The sequence below is a fragment of the Balaenoptera acutorostrata genome, chromosome 3, assembly GCF_949987535.1.
Source record: "Balaenoptera acutorostrata chromosome 3, mBalAcu1.1, whole genome shotgun sequence".
Classification (NCBI taxonomy): domain Eukaryota; kingdom Metazoa; phylum Chordata; class Mammalia; order Artiodactyla; family Balaenopteridae; genus Balaenoptera; species Balaenoptera acutorostrata.
Window position 1 is genome coordinate 96,698,838 of NC_080066.1, and position 16,285 is coordinate 96,715,122.

The window sequence follows — 16,285 nt, forward strand, 5'->3', positions numbered from 1 at the left end:
AAACACCATACCCATTTGTAGTCACTTTCCAACCCACTCTCTCCCTAATCCCCTGGAAATCCCTAATCTACTTTCTGTCTTTATGGATTTGCCTATTCTGGACATTTCACATAAATGGAATCATACAATATGTGTTCTTTTGTGTGTGGCTTCATTTTAGCAGTGTTTTCAAGGTTCATTCATGTTGTAAGATATATCAGTACTTCATTCCTTCTTATGGCTGAATAATATTCCATCGTATGGATACACAACATTTTGTTTATCCATGCATCAGTTGACGAACACTGGGTTGTTTCCAGTTTTTGGCTATTATGAACAATGCTGCTATGAACATTCATGTAAAGTTTTTTGTGTGAAGATATGTTTTAAATTCTTTTGGATATATACCTAGGAGGGAATTGCTGGATCATATGGTAACTCTATGTTCAACATTTTGAAGAACTGCCAAACTGTTTTCCAAAGAGGATGCATCATTTCACATTCTCACCAGCAAAGTATGAGGGTTCTAGTTACTTCCCATCCTCACCAACACTTGTTATTTTGTCTTTTTGATTATAGCCATCCTAGAGCATGTATGCAATATTTCACTGTGGTTTTGATTTTCATTCTCTGATAACGGATGGTGTTGAGTGTCTTTTCATGTGCTTATTTCAAGCCAGTGATTTTCATTTTAACCCTAAACTTTTGTGATAATTGAATGAAACTATCCACTAGTCCATTTATATAAACTTAGGGATATTGCTCCTTACACAAACATCTGGAGATACATCCTCATTTGAGGTGATGCTTTCTGAAGTTTTGAGAATTGCAAGGGGTCTTCGTTGGGCTAAAACCCGTGGGGGATCTGCAGAAGGACTGGAAAAAGACATATTTCATTTAGCAATTTTTCTCTTAACATAGATAACAGTAACCTCCTATTTCATCCTCATTTATGATAACAGAAAACTTTTAATTGTCAAAACAAAATAAAACCAAAAAACCCCTCAAACCTGATAGTCTTTTTTTCTGAAAGAAGAAATTCATCAAAAATGCAGAAAGGTACACTGGAACCTATAGAAAGAGAGACTAAATTTACACTCTTAAGAGTAAATGCCCTACTCTTCAAGACAACTAGGTCAATTAACATTTTTGCTGTTTGAAAGCAGAAAGACAATTTTGTTTATCTTTTATAATAAATAATTTCAAATATATAAAAGTAGACATCATTTAATAACAATTACCTAAACATGGATGATCTTGTTTCATCTTTATTTCCCACCACTACTCCCCCAAACCTAACCCAATTCTGGATTATTTTGAAGCAAATACAAAACACCATATCATTGCATATGTAAATATTTTAGTACATATTTCTTAAAGAGATAGCCTCTTTTTAAAAAGCATAATCTCAAAACATGATCATACTTATAGAATTAAAAATTTCTGTATTCAAATATCCAGTCAGAGGTTTCACATTTTACCAAAACTTTTTAGAAAGTTTGAATTAGGAATGCAAAGTAGATTCATACACTGTGACTAGTTGAAATGCCTCTTAAATTGCTTTTATTTTATAGGGTTTTTGTTTTTGCTATTAATTTTTTATTTTAGAAACTGGGTTGTTTGCCCCATAATGCTGGATTTTTTGCCAATTATATTCTGTTTCACATGTTCTTCTATGCTTTGCATTTCCTATAAATTAATGGTTAGAATTAGAGGTTTAATCAGATTCTACTGAATTTTTTAACTATTTATAGATGGATATTCATGTTTCTACCACTTTTAACATGTTTCTGAAAATACAACAAATTTGAATATAAAATAGCTTTAGTTGTAAGCTTTCCCCCCTCATTCTTCCAAAAAACCACTTTCCACTCTTGGCTGCTGGGTACTACTGATATGCTTAGCTAGAGTACACTAACTAAAGTGGAAGATTATTTTGTAGTTAGTATAAATTTAAATTACATTTAAACCAAATATTTTAAAGCAATGAGTTATTTTATAAAAATATTCTTTCAAATGTCTAACCTATCTTGAATCATATGCTTATAACTAAATTCCATGATTCAAAGATAACAGTACCTTAGTCCCTCTCTCTGCTTTCTTTCAAATCCTTTTACCACAGTCAAGAAAAGTATTTACACTTATTACATAATGCATTTGTATCAGTAAGTTCTTCAAGAGATTGTCAAATAAAACTCACTTTTAGAATGAGGCTGTTCTTGCCAAATGTTTTCTGCAAGTGAAGTTTCCCTGTGAAGAAATTTGTTTTAAAACATGTGCTTAGTACCCACAGAAAGAATTATTTAATTCTTAAATGTCCAAGAGGTCTTTTTATTAAATATAATCTTCTTCACTCTAAGATAAAGAAAATATTCTAGTACCATTAAACCAAATTCTTTAAGATAGAACCTTCAGTCATTAAAATTGTCATAGAATTATATTTGATAACAGATGTTAAGTTACATTAAGTTACATTAACAGTATAAGCAGATTACAAAATGGTAAGCTTTCATTTTTATAAAACAAAACCAAAACAACAAATAAGAAGAAATATACCAATGTTAATACTAGTCATCTCTTGGTAGTAGAAATGGGTGGTATTATCATTTAAAAAATTATTTGATTGTTTTTATAAGAAACATGTATTTTTTTTAATGGAAAAGAGCCAGCACCCAGACCTCTCTCATCAGCATCACAGCTTATGCTGTGACAAAGACTTGCAAAAATCATGTCTCAATACTATAAAAGTTAAGGAGACTTCAAGTCACTAGAGAGTCAAAGGTCGGTTCTAGATGCCCTCCTATAAGCATCATCCCTCCCACCAATGCGGTCCTACCTGGCACAAGAGTTTACTGGGCAAACAGAATTGCATAGAGCCATTCCTGGTATTTCCTGAGACTCTGAAACAATTCGCAGTTCAGCTGTCTCCTTTGTAGACATCTTCTCTTCTTGCTATTTGCATTAAATAAACAAAATCAATGTGTCCCTCCTATATAGAAAATGCTACCTATTCTCAAGTTTTAGTGCCAAAATTAACTTTACTATACTCTTCCCCTAGACATCTACTAACCATATAAAATGTCTGTACCACAAAAGTTCTTCCCAATAATTCATGTTCCCAGTATAAACTGGTACTGTTGTACTCAACTGAGTAGTGGCAAGGAAATACACACTGAATTTCTTTAGCTAATCTCATTTTAATGGACCATAACTAGAATAAAAATCTAAAGTCAGAAGTAACAGAGTAGTGCTTTAGAGTATAACTAAGAAGTCAATAGTCAATAAATTGCATCACTTATATGCCGCAAATTCCATTTGAAGTCACCTGTTAAATTACTTTCATGCTCAACTTTACTGATATTAATAGCGAAGAAACTATCAGAAACTGAGTGGGTCTGACAGGACTTTTTACCTTCTATATTTTTATATTGTTTAAATTTGTTTCAATAAGCATTAATTGTACGTATTGAAAAAGAGAATGACCTGATCACTTGCTCTTTCTTGCTGAGTAGTTTGGATTTCTTTTAGCTTCTTCTCCATCTCTTCAATCTGCTTCTGCATTTCTGCTCTCTTCTCTGCACTGGTCAGTAGCTCAGCTAGAAACAGTGAAGTTGGCTGAGGCATTACTCCTCATAGCAATTTATCCTGTCAAAAACTGTCTTTGGGGCTCATGTCCTCAACATATGTTAATATTACAGATGAGAATGATACAAATGGAGCAAAGCCCTCAACCTGAGGTCTAGGTCTCTATTATTTATTCATTCAATCAATAAAAAATAGAATATCTATTATGTGCCAAGCACAATTTTAAGAATTTAGGTTTTAGTGGTACATAATACAAAGTCCTTGGTCATGTGATGCTAACATTCAATTTGGGAGAGACAAACACAGAAATTAACAAGAAAAATCAGTTTTAAAAATAAAACTAAATAGGTGATGTGAGAATGTGTCACTGGGTAGGGGGATGGAGGTCAGGGGCTACTTAAGACCAGAGATCAGGGAAGATCATCTAAGAAAGTTACATTAGAAAGCTGTAACCTGGATGACAAGGGGCCAGTCATATAAAGATCTGGGGAAAGATTTTTAGGCCAAAGGACTAGCTGGCACAAAGGTCCTAATGCAGGAACAAGATTATTGTGTTCAAGGATCCAAAAGAAGGCCAACATGGTTGTAGCACAGATAGAGGGAACAAAGTAAAAGATGAGGTTGGAGAGGTAGGCAACAGCTAAATCATGTAGGGGTAAAGACGCTACTGCATTCTAAGACAATGAAAAAACACTGGAGAATTTTAAATAAAGGAGTGACATGATCTGACTTTTTAAAAAAGATAATTTGCTGTGAATAAAATGGACTGTGTTAAGGCCAGAATGAGGGCAGAAAGTCTAAATGCAGTAGTCCAGCTAAAAGACTGTGGTTTCGATTGAGGTAACAATGGGAATGGTGATAAATGAAAGATTTATGAAATTTTTTGGTGGTAAAGTTGATAGGCTTATTCATTAGATGTGGGGGAACGGTAAAGAAAGAGGGATCAAAGATGACTTCTGGACTTTTTTTTGGCTTGAACCAGTTGCGTGCATGGGGATGCCTTTTATTGAGATAGGGAAGCCTGTGGTACATTTGCATATTGGGGTGTGGTTTGTGACAGAAATCACTAACTTTGTTTTTCTTTAAAATATTTATTTATTTGGCTGCACCATGTCTTAGTTGCGGCATGCAGGATCTTCCTTGCGGCATGCAGGATCTTTTAGTTGAGGCATGTAGGATATTCAGTTGCAGCATGTAAACTCTTAGTTGCAGTACGTGGGATCTAGTTCCCTGACCAGAGATCGAACCAGGGCCCCCAGCATTGGGAGTGCAGAGTGTTAGTCACTGGATCACCAGGGAAGTCCCAGTAACTATTTTTGGTTAGGTTGAGTTTAAAATGTCAATTAGGATAGCCAATAGATGCAGGCAACTAAATGTGAGTCTGCGGTTCAGGTGAAATGTCAGGGATGGGAATATGAATTTGAGACTCCATGGCTTGCAAACAGTATTTAATCTATTACCTAAAGATAGCTGTTGAAAGAAAAGATAATTGGGATACTTCAGAACTCCCCCCTGGGCCTCAGGAAGAGGTCCTGAATGAGAAGACCAGTAGTAAAGGAAACTGAGTGGGAATACACATCAAGGAAGAAGCCAAGAGAAGCATTTCATAAAGTAGTATTTCATCAACTATGCCAAATGAAGCCAAGAGGTCAATAAAGATCAGGACTGAGAAAGAGCCATAAGATTTGGCAAAAAGGAGGTTTCTGGTCACTGTGATCACTGGAATAGAAGGGATGCTTGAGGAAATAACAGGCAGCAAAAGAAGATTACAATTCCCCCAAAATTTTGCTGTGAAATAGAGTATAAAAATGGGGTAGTAGCTGGAGAAGAATATGAGGATAATGGAGATTTTTTTTTTTTTTTTAAAGAATGGAGACATTAGAGTATATATGTATAAATTAGTGAGAATGGTTTAGTAAAAAGGGAAAATGCTGGAAGGGGAAGAAAAAAGGGCCACTCCTTTGATAGGAACAGAGAAACAATTTTTTTCTTAAATTTAATTAATTAATTAATTTATTGGCCATGTTGGGTCTTCATTGCTGCCCACGGGCTTTCTCTAGTTGTGAGCAGGGCTACTCTTCGTTGCGGTGCACAGACTTCTCATGCGGTAGCTTCTCTTGTTGCGGAGCATGGGCTCTAGGCGCGCAGGCTCAGTACTGTGGCACAGGGGCTTAGCTGCTCCGCAGCATGTGGGATCTTCCCAGACCGGGGCTCAAACCCATGTCCCCTGCATCGGCAGGCGGATTCTTAACCACTGCACCGCCAGGGAAGCCCCAGAAACGTTAATTTTAACCGAAAGAATGAGTGTATAGGTAGAGATTGCAGATATGGCAGATTTGGTGGAAGAAAATGGAGTTACTATTACATTCCTTCTATTTTCTCAATGAAATTAGAAACGAGATTATAGGTGAGGAGGGACAGGGATGCAGATTTGAAAATATGAAAGAAAATTAAATTAGTTGTTTAGCAGAAAGAAGAAATTCACCTACCAGGAAACTAGAATGATTGTTAGGCACTGGTAAATGCTCATTTGAGATTTGTGGTCAAGAATTTAAAATGACTGGACAGCTACATGTAAAAGAATGAAATTAGAACACTCCCTAACATTATACACAAAAATAAAGTCAAAATGGATTAGAGACCTAAATGTAAGACTGGACACTATAAAACTCTTAGAGGAAAACAAAGGAAGAACACTCTTTGACATATATCACAGCAAGATCCTTTTTGACTCACCTCCTAGAGAAATGGAAATAAAAACAAAAATAAACAAATGGGACCTAAGGAAACTTAAAAGCTTTTGCACAGCAAAGGAAATCATAAGCAAGACGAAAAGACAACCCTCAGAATGGGAGAAAATATTTGCAAACGAAGCAATGGACAAAGGATTAATCTCCAAAATATACAAACAGCTCATGCAGCTCAATATCAAAAAAACAAACAACCCAATCAAAAAATGGGTGGAAGACCTAAATAGACATTTCTCCAAAGAAGACAAACAGATGGCCAAGAGGCACATGAAAAGATGCTCAACATCAATAATTATTAGAGAAATGCAAATCAAAACTACAATGAGGTATAACTTCATACCGGTTAGAATGGGCATCATCAGAAAATCTACAAACAATAAATGCTGGAGAGGGTGCACTGTTGGTGGGAATGTAAATTGATAGAGCTGCTATGGAGAACAGTATGGAGGTTCCTTAAAAAACTAAAACTAGAACTACCATATGACCCAGCAATCCCACTACTGGGCATATACCCAGAAAAAACCATAATTCAAAAAGACACATGCACTCCAATGTTCATTGCAGCACTATTTACAATAGCCAGGTCATGGAAGCAACCTAAATGTCCATCAACAGATGAATGGATAAAGAAGATGTGGTACAGGCTTCCCTGGTGGCACAGTGATTAAGAATCCACCTGCCAATACAGGGGACACAGGTTCAAGCCCTGGTCTGGGAAGATCTCACATGCCGCGGAGCAGCTAAGCCCGTGCGCCACAGCTACTGAGCCTGTGCTCTAGAGCCTGTGAGCCACAACTACTGAGCCTGCATGTCACAACTATTGAAGCCCACATGCCTAGAGCCTGCGCACCACAACAAGAAAAGCCACAGCAATGAGAAGTCCGTGCACCACAACGAAGAGTAGCCCCTGCTCGCCGCAACTAGAGAAAGCCCGCGCACAGCAACAAAGACCCAATGCAGCCAAAAATAAATAAATTTATATATTAAAAAAAAGATGTGGTACATATATACAATGGAATATTACTCAGCCATAAAAAAGGAACGAAATTGGGTCATTTGTAGAGATGTGGATGGACCTAGAGACTGTCATACAGAGTGAAGTAAGTCAGAAAGAGAAGAACAAATATCGTATATTAACGCATATATGTGGAATCTGGGAAAATGGTACAGATGAACTGGTTTGCAAGGCAGAAATAGAGACACAGATGCAGAGAACAAACGTATGGTTACCAAGGGGGGAAAGTGTGGGGTGGGATGAATTGGGAGATTGGGATTGACATATATACACTAATATGTATAAAATAGATAACTAATGAGAACCTGCTGTATAGCACAGGGAACTCCACTTCACTGCACAGTAGAAACCAATACAGCATTGTAAAACAACTATACCCCAATTAAAAAAAAAAAAAAGAATTTAAAATGAGACCGATACACACAGTTGCATTTTTCTCCAGCTACATTTAAACTATCAATACTTGGATGCAGGTACAGAGTGTGAGCAGAGAGCTGGATTTAACCAGGGTTGAGGCTCTGCCAGGTGAATACAATATAGTGGATGATGTAGGGAGTAGAAAGTAAGATATGAGCCAGGTGCTTAGTCAGTTAATGAGTGACAGGGAGTGATGAAAAAGTCTGAGGTGAGAACACTAAGGAGGCTCAAGAGGTAGAAAAAAAATATTGGAAGACATGAATCCGAAAGAAGCTTTTTGAAGGAGGAGGGGGAAAATGGTGTGGAAGTAGCAATGGGAAGAAAGGATAACAGCCTTGTCTTTAGGCCTAACCTGTGGCTTCCTCATTTCTCATATCCCTACCTGAGAGTGAAAGTCTGCAACAATCTTTGAAGCTAGTTTTCAATATAAGAAGAAACCTCTTTCTTATAGGCATAAGGATTTATAAGAGTACAAACTAGATTCAGAGACAAGGTTAGGAAACGAGTATTAAAGTATCCTCAAAGGTCAATACTTCTTTTTATCGACTCAAATCCCAACTAACCCTAGCTCAGGTCCTTCTTTGGCTAGTTGAGAATAAAATGTACTATTTTACTTTTATATACTTGGTTTAGCTAGAGCCTTCCCTTCAGGAAACAGTAGTTTTAATCTAAGTACCTAGTTCCTTTCCCAGCTCCTATTTGGCTACTCTGCTAGCCTACTTCTTTGTTGTGGTGGTTCCCACTTCTAAAAGCTTTACACAACCAGCTCCTTGCTTTTTAACCATTCCCTGTCTCCTACCTAGACGCGTAGATTCCATTTTTTAATGTATTATTTGAGCCCAGAGCACTTCTGTCAACCTTGGAAGGCACCAGTTGATATAACAAATAAGGCAATTCCAAACGTACAGTCTGCTTTACAGACGTTTGCTTCTAACTTGTCACCTGGAACTCTGAAATATTTTTTTCTCTAACAAATTATAAGTGATGGTTAAGTTTCCCAGCTAGTCTTATGAATGCCACATCTCCTTAAGTGAGCTGAGCTGCAATAGTAGGTTACTCTGGATGCCTGTGTTTAAAAAAAAAAAAATTTCTTCTTTCTTGGTATAGATCCTTGTCAAAATGTCTAAATGAATGAAATTTATTTTTGGACTCTCCCCTATCTCCTTTTCTGTACTCTCGTGCATCTTCTAATGCCTTAAGCTCCAAATGCTATACTTCCCTACTTTCAGCCTATTCTACACGCCTCTTGCCCCCAAGTACTTCTAGGCTTCAGAATCAGAACCACTTCCCACTTCCCCCAAATTCCCAGTTTTTCAATTTATAGTGAAGCTTCCCTTACCTTAGAAAGAACATAATGTCTTTAATAAACAGTACACATAACTATCATCTAAATGACTGAGTATGTTAACCTGAATAAGCCCTGGGAGAAATTTCAGTCGAAGTATCAAAAGTAAAGTGAAATATTTAGGAAATGTTAGGAAAAGCACTTTTCTGTCTGCCGATTGCAGGGAAATTATGAATTGGTCATGCAGTTCTTTTACTTTTGAACACAAATTTAGTTGCTTAATATTTTTCCTCAGTGGTTTCATGGAAAGCAACAATGGAAATTCAGCCTAAATGGAGAAACATAGAAACCATAGAAGCATCACATAAAGGTACACACAATGGGGTAATTTTCCTCAGACTTAACATATCAACTCAATCTTCCTACAACTAGGTTATTTTTACAAACTTGAACTAGATCAGTACACATACCTTCTCTTTGCTCTTTTAATTTCTTCCGGAAAACCTCAGCCCGGATCTCTTCAAAGGAGAACTCCCCCACTCCTGCATAAATCTTCTCCTTACAATACATCATTTTCTCTTTCTTCTCCTCAGACTCTTGCTGAAGGCTTTGAACTCTTTGCAGGAGATCTCCTTCTTCCTTTCCAGGCTTTCTTGTGCTTAGAATGTGGTTTATACTGGGTTCAATTTTACATGGTGTCCTAAAAGAAGCAAGATAATTATTATTCACCATACAGATCAAATGAGTTATTTCTTACGTTTTGACAGAACACAGGGACAATGTCAGTAGTGAGGCTATATGTGATCGATTCCAAAAAAACAAAAACAAAAAAGACTGAGAAAACAGGCTAAAAATAGTTTACATGGTCCATCAACAATTATGTTCTGAGTACTACTATGATGAAGAAGGAAATTAGGTGTAAGTTAGGGTCATCATATAGCTTTTATTACTTATAGGTAAAAATAAATCTGAATATCATATCTTTTTTTTTAAAGGAGGTAATATTTTTATTTTTATTAAAAAAATTTTTTTATTGAAGTATAGTTGATTTGTGTGTTAGTTTCAGATGTACAGCAAAGTGATTCAGTTATACATATATATATATTTATATATATATTCTTTTTCAGATTATTTTCCCTTATAGGTTATTACAAAATATTGAGTATAGTTCCCTGTGCTATACAGTAGGTCCTTGTTGGTTATCTATTTTATATATAGTAGTGTGTATATGTTAATCCCAACCTCCTAACTTATCTCTCCCCCCATCTTTCCCCTTTGGTAACCATAAGTTTGCTTTCTATGTCTGTGGAAATATCTAAATCAAAGCCAGTGTATGAAATGAAGTCAACTTATGCAATACACCCCATTTTCCATTGTTTAGCACCCCAAAGAATTAGAGTCAGGAATATAGCATTTAGGGAACTGATGATGTGAAATCCAACGTTCTCAGCTGAGGGGGAAGAATGAGAGTGGTAATATAGGTTTGAAAAGAATGAAGCATAAAGTACCTCTATCGGGATAGGGCAGATGTTCTCAATCTGGACAATGGATCAGAATCACTTATATATCTTTTATTTTCTTACGTACCTTTTTACAACTAAAGATACCTGGTCTTCACCTCAGATACACTGGATCAGAACCTTTAATGGCCCAAGCATCTACATGCTTAAAAGCCTTCCTCAACTTGCTCAACTGATAAAAGACTCTATGAAAATCCCACACAAACATCATACCTAGCATATATGAAGGGTTATAGCTTAGTTATGAGGAAACTCTTGCAATGGGGCGCAAAATACGACCTAATATTAGAACTCCACAATGTTACATATTAGACTGAATCTCAGACTGCCTGATTATTTAATCATCATCTATCATATTTTTTCTTATAAACAGAAATGCCAAGGGTTAGGAAGAAAAAGACATCCAGAAAGAAGAAGCAGGTTACGAGGAAAAACTGCCATAATTTCTCATTACTGTCAATAACAAAGGTAGAACACCTCATTTAAATCACAGAGACTGTTTTTGACTACAGCAATGTAAATATAAACCTATTGAGTTTATTCCTTAATAATACTAACAAATAGTCTTTTAGCCCTAACATACTCAAAAAAATTCAGATGTAAAGGAAATAAAACTTTGGTTTACCTTCATCCCCACAAAGAAGAAAATGCCTGTGGGAACTAGGATAGGAGCCCCTGCCCACTCAATAATTCCCACCTCAAAATATCTGGAAACCAAACTCACATAACTGGCTGTTGTGCAGTCTCTTCCACATATGGAGTAAAACTGGGAAGCATAGAGGGTATAGCTGTCATAGAAGCTGTATTGCCACGAGGCTGGCGATGAAGAAGAAAATTAAAATTACCATGGTTTTACATTCTGACACAACATATGCAGACCATGCCTAATTATTCAAGAGGAATTAGAAGAGATGCTAAAAATACTCCTCTACTCTAACTCTGAAGTCTTTGTTATGTCAGCAAATAAACTGGATCTAAGAGTCCTTACCCTGTATTCCAAAGGCCTGCCTGTGTTCCAAGGGCCAGCTTGCAGCTCATTCTCTTTGGCCCTGGACACAGGAGGTGCTATCCATGGCTGCCCTGTAGGCCTAGATGACTCCGCTCTAGAAGGTTCATCAGCATTTTCATCAAAAACAGTAATTCTAGAATTACTTTGCATCTGTTGAGGAACTGGATTTTGGAGTCCTCTGTTCTGTCTTGGAGCTAAGAGAAAAATATTAAAACTTGATGTAAAATCTTTAATTATCAATTTAGATGCCCAAGAAGGTATACCTAATTCTTTCCCAAATCAAGGAGATTACTTCTACTACCGTAGAATCAGAGATTTTTTAAAATAATAATTTTAAAAACCTTAATGGATCAAATTAGTAATTTTTAAGTCCATTCTGTATGTTACTTATACCCTACCTCTTTTCCCTCACCTGTAATCTTTTATGCATAGATATCCAAAAAACAAATTCTACATCTTCCTTCAGTCATCATTCTAACATTGCCTAATTTTACCAGACTAACCTAATCTTAATCTTCATTTTTCAGTTTAAAACTTTCTCTCAATGGAAATCAGCTGAAATGTACTGAATCTAGAAAAAACGAATTAGCCCACTTATTAGTGGTAGTCTCTTTAGTGGGGCTGCTTATTAGAATCAAGCTTCATCATGCTCTGGATGAAATATTCTTTAAGACTATATTCCTTATACCCTAATTCTCAGATCTCCAAGGAACATTCTGAGTATTAATTTTTATTTATTTATGGCAGCGTTGGGTCTTTGTTGCTGTGCACGGACTTCTCATTGCAGTGGCTTCTCTTGCTGGGGAGCACGGGCTCTAGGGCGCACGGGCTTCAATGGTTGTGGCGCACAGGGTCTAGAGCGCAGGCTCAGTAGTTGTGGTGCATGGGCTTAGCTGCTCTGCGGCACGTGGGATCTTCCCAGACCAGGGCTCAAACCCATGTCCCCTGCATTGGCAGGCAGATTCTTAACCACTGTGCCACCAGGGAAGTCCCCATTCTGAGTATTAAAAGTTGATATCAGGAAAGGGATAAGATTTTCTTTTAAAAATCTGGTCTACATGTCTAACTGCTATAAATTTGGTTAATAATTATTTATCCTTGTACCTTCCTCTCAATTTTGCTGTAAACCTAAATTTCCCTAAAAAATAGTGAATTTTTAAAAAAGCTATTACTGATCATCTTTAGGTATACAAAGAGAGCCCAATTTCTGACCCCCCAAAAGCTGAAGACCAAGTTAAAACATTCTTTGAGGATTTGGTACACGTAAGCTTTACTTTGATAATACTTGCTATATTATTGCATATATTCTTTCAACTAACAACTAAAACTGAGAAACTCTAGATGCTCCCTGTATATTAGGTTAGGTTTTTCTTTTCCTCTCTCTCTTTTTTTTTGCATTATAAGGGCCTCAGGATGGGTTTTTCTTAATTAAGACACAAAATGCTGACATGTTTTAGTGTTACTGCACACTGTGATCTCAGTTCTCCTTAGACTTTTCTTTTTTGCTACCTAGTACTCAGAACAGAAGGACAATGTCCACATATATATATATATATATATATTTTTTTTTTTAATAGATTGAGAAACTGATTGGAAATTGAATGCAAACTAAGACCACTTGACTGTTACTGAAATGAATAGCCCAGTTTGCTTTTTTTTTTTTTTAAAAGAAATTCACGTTCTTTTATTTATTTATTTATTTATTTATGACTGTGTTGAGTCTTCGTTTCTGTGCGAGGGCTTTCTCCAGCTGCGGCAAGTGGGGACCACTCTTCATCGCGGTGCGCGGGCCTCTCACCATCGCGGCCTCTCTTGTTGCGGAGCACAGGCTCCAGATGCGCAGGCTCAGTAATTGTGGCTCACGGGCCCAGTTGCTCCGTGGCATGTGGGATCCTCCCAGACCAGGGCTCGAACCCGTGTCCCCTGCATTGGCAGGCAGACTCCCAACCACTGCGCCACCAGGGAAGCCCCACATATATATTTATACATGATCTCCTTACATAATTTGCCTACCACCTGAGACTAAGAGCTTCCCATAATAACACTTAACAAACTTACCCTTGAGAGCACCTCCTACACGGCTGATTGGAGCTCTTGCTGTCTTTTTCCCTTTGCTTTTTAGTTCAGCCAGTGTGCTTCGCTGTGGTACAGAAGATCCAAAAACTTCCTCCTCCTCTTCTTTCTCAAGTGCCAACAGAGTTTGCCGAGACACTCGAGCTTGGAATTGTCTAAAGTAAGAGAATGGACAATTAACATTTGGTGAGGTGAACACTACTCACCAAATACAAATTTCTTAATTTGTTAATAAACAAGGGCGAAAAGTGGGATAGGGGAAGAAATATATAGAAATAGCCAAAAGCAAGTGTTTATTCTCTCAGGAATAAAGAAAGCCACCTTGAAATCAGAAAAGGTTTTGGCTAGAATGATTTAGCTCCCCCTCTGTATGTCCAAATCTGACCAATTAAAAATACTCTGAAGAGCACCAGTAGGTTGATCTCAGGATCAGATCAGGGTGTCTAAGATTAAGATCACAGAATTTATTAAGATCAGAGTTTCCCATCAACTTTTTAAACTCACAAAATAGTTGAAAGAGTAAATAAGCACCCATATACCCTTTACCTAGATTCACTAATTGTTAACATCTTGCCACGTCTATTTTTATCTCTGCGTGTCTTTCTCTCTCTACATAGAATCCCCACCCTACCCCCTACCCCACCATTTTTCCTGAATCAGATGAAATGAAGTTGCATCCAACAGGACATTTTACTTTAGCAAAGCTGGCAGAAGTTTGAAGACTAAACTTCCTGTGCTGCTGCCCAAGTTTTAAGCATTATCAAAAGGGTAAAAAAACTGAATAAACTGCAAATACTGGCCAAGATGGAACAAGCTCATGATAGCTTCTCTCTCTCTCACTGATTAGAATTAAAAACTCTAGACAAATACAAAAAAGCAACTGAGGTCTCTGAAACGTAAACAAAAGCAAGTGGACTGTGGAGAGGAGTCAAACTTGAAGAAACAACCCACACAGGGCTGCTTCCTGGTTTTTTTGTTTTGTTTTTTTCCTTCATCTCTTTTCCTCACTTTGAATTGTTACACTGGTGGTGTGGGAAGCTAAAACTCCTAGAGAAACCTCATCTTCCTGGCCAGAGGATTGGGAAAATGGGACTCTGAGGGCCAATGAGTATGGAAGAAACACTGGAGAGGATGAGCTGAAGAAAGGGATCTCCTAATTCTATACATGAATGGGCACAAGCTCTGGACTCACCCCTGAGCTATGCATACACAGGGCAGACCCAAAGCAGCAGAGAAAAGGCTTTGAGAATTGAACTATAGTATAAACCACTGCCCAAGTCCTAGACTAACCCCAGAGCAACAGACACATGGCATAGACCCAAAGGTCTTAGAAAATTGAACTGACACTGGAACCAGTACCCACATAAGATGAAAAAGAAATTATGATATCTGAAGGTTAGTTACCTAATAAGACAAAAACATCAATATTCGAAAAAAACCACAGTTACAGAAAGACAGAGAAGATGAAAAGGCAGAGGGCTATGTACCAGATGAAGGAACAAGAAAAAACCCGAGAAAAACGACTAAATGAAGTGGAGATAGGCAACCTTCCAGAAAAAGAATTCAGAATAATGATAGTGAAGATGATCCAGGACCTCGGAATAAGAATGGAGGCAAAGATTGAGAAGATGCAAGAAATGATTAACAAAGACCTAGAAGAATTAAAGAACAAACAAACAGAGATGACCAATACAATAACTGAAATGAAAACTACACTAGAAGGAATCAATAGCAGAATAACTGAGGCAGAAGAACGGATAAGTGACCTGGAAGACAGAATGGTGGAATTCACTGCTGCGGAACAGACTAAAGAAAAAAGAATAAAAAGAAATGAAGACAGCCTAAGAGACCTCTGGGATAACATTAAACGCAACAACATTCGCATTATAGGGGTCCCAGAAGGAGAAGAGAGAGAGAAAGGACCAGAGAAAATATTTGAAGAGATTATAGTCGAAAACTTCCCTAACATGGGAAAGGAAATAGCCACCCAAGTCCAGGAAGCGCAGAGAGTCCCATACAGAATAAACCCAAGGAGAAACACGCCGAGACACATAGTAATCAAAGTGGCAAAAATTAAAGACAAAGAAAAATTACTGAAAGCAGCAAGGGAAAAACGACAAATAACATACAAGGGAACTCCCATAAGGTTAACAGCTGATTTCTCAGCAGAAACTCTGCAAGCCAGAAGGGAGTGGCATGATATACTTAAAGTGATGAAAGGGAAGAACCTACAACCAAGATTACTCTACCCAGCAAGGATCTCATTTAGATTTGATGGAGAAATCAAAAGCTTTACAGACAAGCAAAAGCTAAGAGAATTCAGCACCACCAAACCAGCTCTACAACAAATGCTAAAGGAACTTCTCTAAGTGGGAAACACAAGAGAAGAAAAGGACCTACAAAAACAAACCCAAAACAATTAAGAAAATGGTCATAGGAACATTCATATCGATAATTACCTTAAACGTGAATGGATTAAATGCCCCAACCAAAAGACATAGACTGGCTGAATGGATACAAAAACAAGACCCATATATATGCTGTCTACAAGAGACCCACTTCAGACCTAGGGACACATACAGACTGAAAGTGAGGGGATGGAAAAAGATATTCCATGCAAATGGAAATCAAAAGAAAGCTGGAGTAGCTATA

At 37.3% G+C, this 16,285-nt stretch overlaps 1 protein-coding gene across 2 annotated transcripts in view; it reads right to left on the reverse strand.

The window, feature by feature from the left end:
* Positions 1-16,285, reverse strand: part of BUB1B (BUB1 mitotic checkpoint serine/threonine kinase B) — a 61,939-nt gene that overhangs the window by 20,720 nt on the left and 24,934 nt on the right. For both annotated transcript variants that reach the window (XM_057544663.1, XM_007180413.2), the window contains exons 6-14: positions 13,619-13,788; positions 11,540-11,754; positions 11,276-11,367; positions 9,502-9,731; positions 3,463-3,575; positions 2,816-2,931; positions 2,180-2,229; positions 990-1,050; positions 750-855 (exon numbers count right to left, since the gene is read on the reverse strand). In XM_057544663.1, the coding sequence (XP_057400646.1) occupies positions 750-855; positions 990-1,050; positions 2,180-2,229; positions 2,816-2,931; positions 3,463-3,575; positions 9,502-9,731; positions 11,276-11,367; positions 11,540-11,754; positions 13,619-13,788 (1,153 nt within the window). The remainder of the gene's footprint in view (positions 1-749; positions 856-989; positions 1,051-2,179; positions 2,230-2,815; positions 2,932-3,462; positions 3,576-9,501; positions 9,732-11,275; positions 11,368-11,539; positions 11,755-13,618; positions 13,789-16,285) is intronic.